This window comes from Camelus dromedarius, chromosome 1 (assembly GCF_036321535.1).
Source record: "Camelus dromedarius isolate mCamDro1 chromosome 1, mCamDro1.pat, whole genome shotgun sequence".
NCBI classification, from domain to species: domain Eukaryota; kingdom Metazoa; phylum Chordata; class Mammalia; order Artiodactyla; family Camelidae; genus Camelus; species Camelus dromedarius.
In genome coordinates this window covers 117,116,466-117,124,444 of record NC_087436.1, presented here as the reverse complement: position 1 = coordinate 117,124,444, position 7,979 = coordinate 117,116,466, and the positions used below count along the sequence as shown (strand labels likewise).

At 49.7% G+C, this 7,979-nt stretch overlaps 1 protein-coding gene across 1 annotated transcript in view; it reads right to left on the bottom strand.

Moving 5' to 3' along the window:
- Positions 1-4,229: 4,229 nt before the first annotated feature.
- The window catches only part of WDR1 (WD repeat domain 1), a 40,922-nt gene continuing 37,172 nt past the window's right edge, over positions 4,230-7,979 (bottom strand). Inside the window, exons 14-15 of the mRNA XM_064488090.1 lie at positions 7,027-7,171; positions 4,230-5,276 (exon numbers count right to left, since the gene is read on the bottom strand). Coding sequence (XP_064344160.1) covers positions 5,170-5,276; positions 7,027-7,171 — 252 coding nt within the window. The 3' untranslated portion in view covers positions 4,230-5,169. The remainder of the gene's footprint in view (positions 5,277-7,026; positions 7,172-7,979) is intronic.

Sequence of the window (7,979 nt, the reverse complement as noted above, 5' to 3'; positions counted from 1 at the left end):
CCTCCTGCTGGGCCCAGTGGGTTTGACGACAAATACCAACTGTCCTCTTCACGTGACTCTGGCTGTTTTAACATAGACCCAGGCAGCCCCTCCATCAGAAAGCCAGGAACCAGGGCATCCTGCTGGCAGAGTCTGGAAGGAAGGCCATCCTGGTGTGTTGACCATACTTGGCTTCCTTGGTCCCTCCGCCTGTTCCTTCTCTCCGTTTTCCTTCCCTGTTCCCGTGTTTCCTGCAGGCTGGCTCTGTGATCACAAGCTGCTCTCTGCTGTTCTTAGCCCAGCACTCCAACCAGGGACTCAGGCACCAGAGCAGCAGGCTGGCTTCCGAAATGGGAAAAGGGCGTCCACATGGAGTCGGTGTGAAAGGAACTAGGCTCTGACATCCGGGATCTCATGAAGCCGGAAGAGGGAGTTGGAATCCCCCCACCTCCAATCCCAACTGGATCTGATGTCCTCCACCATCACCCTCCTGCCCTGAAATCCCTGGTCTAAACTCCCCTCCAACAAACTGTCAGTGCCACGAAACAAGACAAACCATGTCTGTCTTACCTCACGGCTGAGTGTGTTACCTGGAACATAACAGACGACCAGTAATTATTTACTTGAATAAATGTGTGAGCAAATGATTGAGTGGACTTTGAATTAATGAATGAATGAAGTGAAGAAACCATCTGATTTGTATTCTTTTTAAGATCACAGAGTTGTAAAGCTCTTCTACGTAAGAACAACATCCTAGCTCTTTCAAAGTACAAAAGGGACCCTCTTGTCCGAACTGGCCATGTCTGGAGATATTTTTAGTTGTCACAGCTGGGGCAGGGACGGCTACGGGCATCTGGGGTGTTGAGGCCAGGGCCACTGCCAAGCGTCCTGAGATGCACAGAATGGTTCCCAGCAACAAAGACTTGTCCTGTGCCAGTGGTTAACGGTGCTGAGGCTGACGGAGCTGAGGAAGGTGTCTGTCCAAGCGCTGGTGCCGACATTGCTTGCTACAAATTTGTTCCAGTTAAAAGAGACTGAAAAACTGAGGTGGACAGGGACCACTTAGAGAAGATTTTACAAGTTATATGAGCATAATAAAATGTGAAATTACTGCTTTTAAAGATTATCTGACCCAGTGGTTGTCAAACTGCTTTCAGTACAACTATTTCTATAAATAAAATCTTACACAGAATCTCAATTTATAAAAGTGTTAAGCAGGATATTTTAATTAGTTAAAATAGTATGATCTAAGCTCAAACATATAGTCAGTGTAGTTTAAAAGTGCAGTTTAAAAAAACAAGTTAAACTCCAGGTTGAGCACTGAAGCCTTGCATCATGTTTATATCACATGTGGCTGAAGTTTTTTGTTTTTTTTTTTTAACTATTACTATGAAACTTGCTCTTCTAAAAAAATTTGATTCTTTTTGTTGTTAGTGGAGATACTGGGGATTGAACCCAGGACCTCATGCATGCTGAGCATGTGCCCCACCACTGAGCTATACCCCTTACGCCTTGGGTGGAGTTTTATATTGGTCTCAATAATTTCAGTAATCAAACATTTCTTCATTTTGTTTTAATTGCAGAGTTTGAGAAAAACCTTGGTTCGTGCAGAAGAATTTTAATGTAATAGAGCACAAAAAGTTCATTGATGATGGTTTTGGATTCTACTTTGCAGTTAACCTTTAAGAAATTTCCACTTGTTGAGTTTTGGTGTCGTGTCAAAGATGAATAGCCACGATTCTCCAGAAACGCTTTTCAAATCCTTGCCCCTTTTCCAACTGTGTATCTGTGTGAGGCCACATTTTCTTCAGATACTTCAACTAAAAGATGTATTTCATAGGTTGGAAAAACCAGACATTAAAGAGATTTTCCAAAATATAAATCAATAGCAGTATCATGCTTCCACTATTTTTTCTTTTTTAAGATTTTGGAAAATATATTTTTCTTAAAGGTGTGCTAGCTTATAATGGGTTTTTAATCGTTAACTTTCAATTATACATTAATAACCATGGTTTTCTTGGTTCTCAATGTCTAGTGCAGTATATGTCGAGAGAGAGAACCCACGTAAAGCAATCAAAACCTCGTCGGGGCTTTTAGTAATTATCAAGTGTGAAGAGACCACAGGGCGCTGCTCTGGTTACATCACAAAGGGGCACCCGGGGCTCAGAGGTCCAGGCAGGTGACATGAAGCTCTAGCAGGTTCAGGGTCACACACACACACACGGCACATTCATATAAGGCAGGACCCAAGACCCCCTTTCCAGCATAGGAATCACTTGGAGAAGTATTTTCACTCCCAAGAGTCGGTTGGTTTGGGGATCAACACAATTATGTTAGTCTGGTGACCAGTGACGAGCAGTAAACATGGAAATCATTGTTTGCAGCAGGGACTCAATCCCAGCACATCCTCTTTCCTGCACATGGACGCACAGATGCACTTTTCAAAAACTGATCAAACTGTTCAGATGCACGTTATCTACATGTTCACTTCAGGGCGGTGCTCTGATCAAAACTGACTTTGTTATATACCCCAAAAGGGGCCCATAAGGGTCAACAGTCTTCTAGTTGAACTTCATCTTACCAACAAAGAGGAAGGCTTGGAGAAGCTGGTCCTTGCCCCGAGGTCACACGGTGGAGAGATAGAGCTGGGATGGAATCTGAGATCCCTTAGTCCAGCTTTCTCCCCGCGTTGCCTCTCGAGGGTCAGAACAAGTCTGTGTTCAGCCTGGAACTGGCAGACCAGAAGGACAGGTGTGTGCTGCCCCCTGCAGGTGTTGGTCCTTGCCAGGCATTGCTAATGGATTTCAGGTGGAGAAACAGTTCCAAGTCCAGCAAGGTCCTGAATCCTTAATCACCGTCCCAGACAATAGGAGCAGCAGGTCTGCAAGAGAAAATGACACCACCGGTGCACAAAGCTATTGCCCCTGCCTTGCGTGGAGTCCTGAGGGTACTAGGTCCCAGTTGGGTCACTCCTGCAGGCGCAGCTTCCTCCTCCTCGAACCAGGACCGTGACATGGGACTTAGGCTGTGAACGCAGACCCCCAGAAATCTGTTAGCTCAGACGTGGCTTTTTACTTCCATGCTTGGCTTTCTGTTTTAAAGTCTGTGAGTACAAAGGCTCCTCCTTGAAATGAGTAGAGTCTTGGGTGTACCCAAGTTCTGCTGTAAAACGCCTGATTACGTGAGTGAAGGGACTGAGGGAGGGAGGGGAGGTGGCCCCGGGCGGGCTGGTGAGCACCCTCCTCTCCCCCCAGCCCCATAGCCCTTCTCCAGATGAAAGCCCTGTTTTAAATCCCGAGCCTGGCATCTCCTCTCATAGCTGTGGTCACTGTGTACACATCATGCAGTGACTTACTCCTTAGTCATGTTTTTTGGAAACTTTCCCATGTGTGGACACATAATTCCATTTAAAAAAAGTCATACCAAGCATCAGACATAGTTACACATCTTTTTGTTTGGCATTTGCCATGGTTAAAATTTTATGGTGGCTTTTCCCCCCTTCAATGCAGATTTCAAGTCAAGTATACCAATATTTTCCTCCCCGACCATTTATGTCATTCTTAGAAACACATTTGTGTGACTATACAAGGACCCATGCTTTCCTTCCAGTACTCAAATTCCATTGTTTAAAATTCAAAACTTGAATCAACTTTTAGATCTTGCATCTGGTGTCAGGATAGACAAGCAAGCCTACTTTTTTCAGGTTGTTATCCACTTTTACCCAGTTTGAGTAGTAATTCCTCCATTATGTGAAAGGTACCTGACCCTGGAACAAATCAGTCCTGGACTTTGTGTCCTGCGGTGGCCCCAGCTTTAGATATTACAGACTAACATTTCATTCTTTTCCTTTTTTAGCCTTTTTTTTTTTTTTTTTTTTAAATACAAGAGCTGTAGAAGCAATATGAGAACAGAAGGGGGAGACTTTCTATTGGGACTGCAAATTTATGGACAACTTTATGATGTCTTTCTAGCCAAGAATAAGACAACCTTTCCATTAATTTGGATGCTTGGGAATTCTGTTTTTTTCAACATCAAAATGTGCGGTATTCCTTACTTTTGATGGCAGTACCAGAGGGGTCACGAGCTGCCACAGAACTTGAGAGTCAGGTGGGATCTAGACAGAGAAGTGGAGTGAGGTAGCCCAGGTCACACTGTGACTGGGCAGTAGGGAGGCGAGCGGGCTCCCAGAGTCCGCAGCTTCCAACGTCCCCCGTCCCATGTGTCCCCATCACAAAGTCAGCAACCCACAGTGAGGAGAAAAGGTATTTAATTAGTTCTTGGTCTAATGTCTTAAAGCGCTCAAAGTGTTTTCACAAGTGCAAGGGGAGGGACAGCTCTCAGCCAACAATTTACCAGTGATTCCGACACACGCAAAGAAACTCCAAGTCACCTTGCTTTATACTTACTTTTAATTTCTGCACTGGAAAAGAAAAGGAAGGTGTAAATGAGGACAGGTTAGTTTACAGTGACTCCATCTTTGCCTTTAAATTAATCTTTGCTCTGGGGGGCAGAGGGGGAAAGAAAGATAGAAAGACATCAAAGCACAAGAGTCAAACGGTACCAAGAGGCCTCGTCTGGCTACCGAGGGATCCAAAAGCCTGGAGGCAGCGCCGTAAACACTGACAGGCATCAGGTAGGATACATTAAAAAAAAAAAAACAAAAAACCCAAAACAGAACAAATCCCACAACTCCATTCTTAAAATCAAGCACAAAAACGGACAGTGAAATGCAGGTTGTGTGTGTCCCCCGGGCCGGAACCGAGCGCCATCTGCTCACAGCGCCGGCCCTGCGCCCCCTTCCCGCAGGCGCGGACACCAGAAGGGACCAGCAGGCGGGGAGCGGGATGAGTCTGTGTGCTTTGGAGGCTCTGCCTCTGGAATGTTCTGCGCGGCCGAGCAGGGCGGTGGGTTTGAGTCACGCGCCACACGTTGTTGAAGTGCTCACTTTATTTTCCATGTGCAAACTGTCACCGTCTAAAGCTTTCAGAAGGACGTGTACAGACAGGGTCGCCCTGCGGGCCGCGGGCGCTCAGGAGGCGGGGCCCTCCCTCCCGGGGGCGGGGCCGGGGCGGTCACGAGGCGAGGCCCCGCCCCCTGGGGGCGGGGCGGGGGCGGACAGAGAGAGAGAGGCGTCACTGTTCAGCTGCGTTCAACCCGAGTCCCTGATTCGGTCAGTCCGAGGAGGGCTCCTCAGTAGGAGATTGTCCACTCTTTGACAGAGGCGTCGTGGGAGGTCGTGACCAGCGTGTGCTCGTCCAGCCAGGCCAGGCTGCTGACGTGGTGCAGGCGGTGCGCATCTGGGGAGAAAGGAAGGGATTTAGGCAGAACCCACAAACTCTGCTCCTAGGGACACCTTGGATCAGAAGATGGGACACCCTGGGCCAGATCATCCGCAGGGCCCCAAGAAACCAAACACAACCCTGGTTAACCAGACACCATCCCTCTTCCCAGTGGGGAGAGTCTGGGTGATGGGGTGGGAGGAGGTGCTCTCAGCCCCGGAACCAGTGACACTCTGGTCCCAGCAGCATCCTGGCTGGAGCTTCCGGGTGTCAGCACTGTCAGAGGCAAAATTGCCCCTCCCGTCCCCAGAGTAAAAAACTTTCTATGCATAAAGCAACAACATACAAACAATGCACGAACAGGACACAGCGTATCTGTGCATTAAAATGGGGCGACAGTGGGGGGAGAGTAACAGCTCAGTGGCAGAGTGCATGCTTAGCGCACACGAGGTCCTCAATCCCCAGACCTCCAGTAAAAAAAATGGGGCAACAATGAATAAAAGGTTGAGAAACACAAGGCTGGGGGACCCAAGCACAGAGCACCCTAACCTCAGGCCAGTGCAGTCCTGTGACCTGTGACCCCTCAGCATGGACTTCCCACTCTGCCCTGTGAACTCCTGCTGCGTCTTGAACTTACTCAAGTTTTACTACAAAACTGCTGCTTTCCACGTAGACCAGGACGGCCTATCTGAGTCTGTTCCGCTCCCGCCTCCGTGCTGAACTGGCCGCCTGCCTGCATGGTGCCAGCTCGCTGGGGCCCTCCCCCTTCCACTGTAGCATGCATGGGAAAGAGCTCTAGGGGGGTTGACACTGGACTGGATCCCATTTCTGGTTAACACAAAAGGCTGCCTGCTGGATAGAGAATGGATGAGAAGGGACCAGACCCCATGTAGTGGGGCGGCAGGCAGCAACCCGGGGACAGGAGGATCTGAGACCTACCCTGGACGGGTTGTGGTCCCACCCAGGGCCGCGAGCCACCTGTGGCCACGGAGCCCTTGAAGTGAGCTACTGTCACATGTGAAAATAATGTATTGAGTTAAATAAAATTTACTATTAAGAATAATTCCACTGGTTTCTGTCTAAAACGTAACTGCTAGAAAAATGCCAAGTCCATACATAGTCACGTTATACTTTTATGGGAGCTGCAGTCCTAGAGACCAAGAATCTGGTCATGAGTTTAGACTGAAGGGGTTGGGGTGGGTGGGGAAAGGGCAGTGCTGTGGTCTGACTGTTGGTGTCCCCACCAAAATTCCTAAATTGAAAACCTAATGTCCAAGGCAATGGTGTGGGAGGTGGGGCCTTCCGGACGAGCCTAAGTGACAAATGGGATTAGCGCTTTTATAAGAGAGGCTCCTTCCATCATGTGAGGACACTTCATAAGAAGTCTGTGACCTGGAAGGGGACCCTCCCTGGCCATCCGGGAACTAGATCCTTGACTTCAGCCTCCAGATCCATGAGGAGATTTCTGTGCTTTATGAGCTGCCCAGTGTGGGCATTTTGATAGGAGCCTGAACACACTAAGGCAGAAGGAGGTGTCAGGAAAAGCCCTTTGCTCAGCGGGTACCCCGGGTATGCAGACCACCTGCTCTCATGCTGGACACACGGGCGCCCTCGGTCCTTCTGCAAATCCACATGGACCAGCAAAGCTGATGTTTGCTGGAGACCCAGGCCGCCACGAAGCCACCCCCGCAAAGCACAGAAGGGACCATGGGGCCTGAGAACGCCGCTCTGGAGTTGTCTGGGGAGCCGAGGCAGGTACACGACTCACCTTGGATCTTGACCCTGGTCTCAGGGTCACTGAGGGTCCACACGTACACCATCATGTCCATGCCACCTGAGGCAAAGTGCTCGTTGTCTGGAGACCAGGCCAGGCAGACGATCTTTGCATGGTGTCCATAAAAGACGTTGTTCTCCTGGATGTGGGTTGAAATCAGGCAGGTGGTCAGGGTTCAGGCAGAGTCAGTGGGTGTCACCTCCTCTAACCCTCCCGGTGACAGTAACGAGAGCCAGCACGCACGGAATACTTTCTCTGTGCCAGGCTCCTGAAACCCTCACCACCTCACAAGCTCCTCGTAACCACCCCAGGGTGCCTGCTGTGCGGAGGCACAAAAAGGTGCAACCAGAGATCAACCAGCAGCCCACAGGCCCCCAGAGCTGCCCTCGCAGCCTGTATCACATGGGCTTCACGTGCCCACTTGCCTGCGGAGCTCTGGGCCTAGTAAGAGGACAGATGGAAACGCAGGAATGGAGGCAAGGAGGTCCTGCCTGGCGTGGACGGTGCTCCGTTCATGTGTGAGCGGGATGGGGGTGGGCGCCTCTCCCCGCAGACACACACCTCCTCACCCCGGAGCCTGGGGGTGGGCCTGCAGGCGAGGGGCGGCGCCCTGTGCGTGGCTGTGTCTACGGCGTGTCCCAGCCTCAAGGCAGCGCCTTACCACAGGGGGTGGGTGTGGAGAAGTCACACTGTCTAACTTAAGCTTTAGGAACGCTTCTACTGCAAAGCATTTGTCTTGTTCTTAATTCCTAGATTCACCATGACTTTCTTTTTCACGTTTGCCTCTTCCATCTCCTGTTCTACTCCTGCAGGTTACTCAGCCTGTTACATGCATTTGTCACTTAAAATGTGATAAATGCAGAACCTGAGAACTGTGCTACGGAGGTGGAAGGGAACCTCCTGGGAGGTCGGAGGTTCTTCACACTGATGGAGGTGTGGACGGGAGG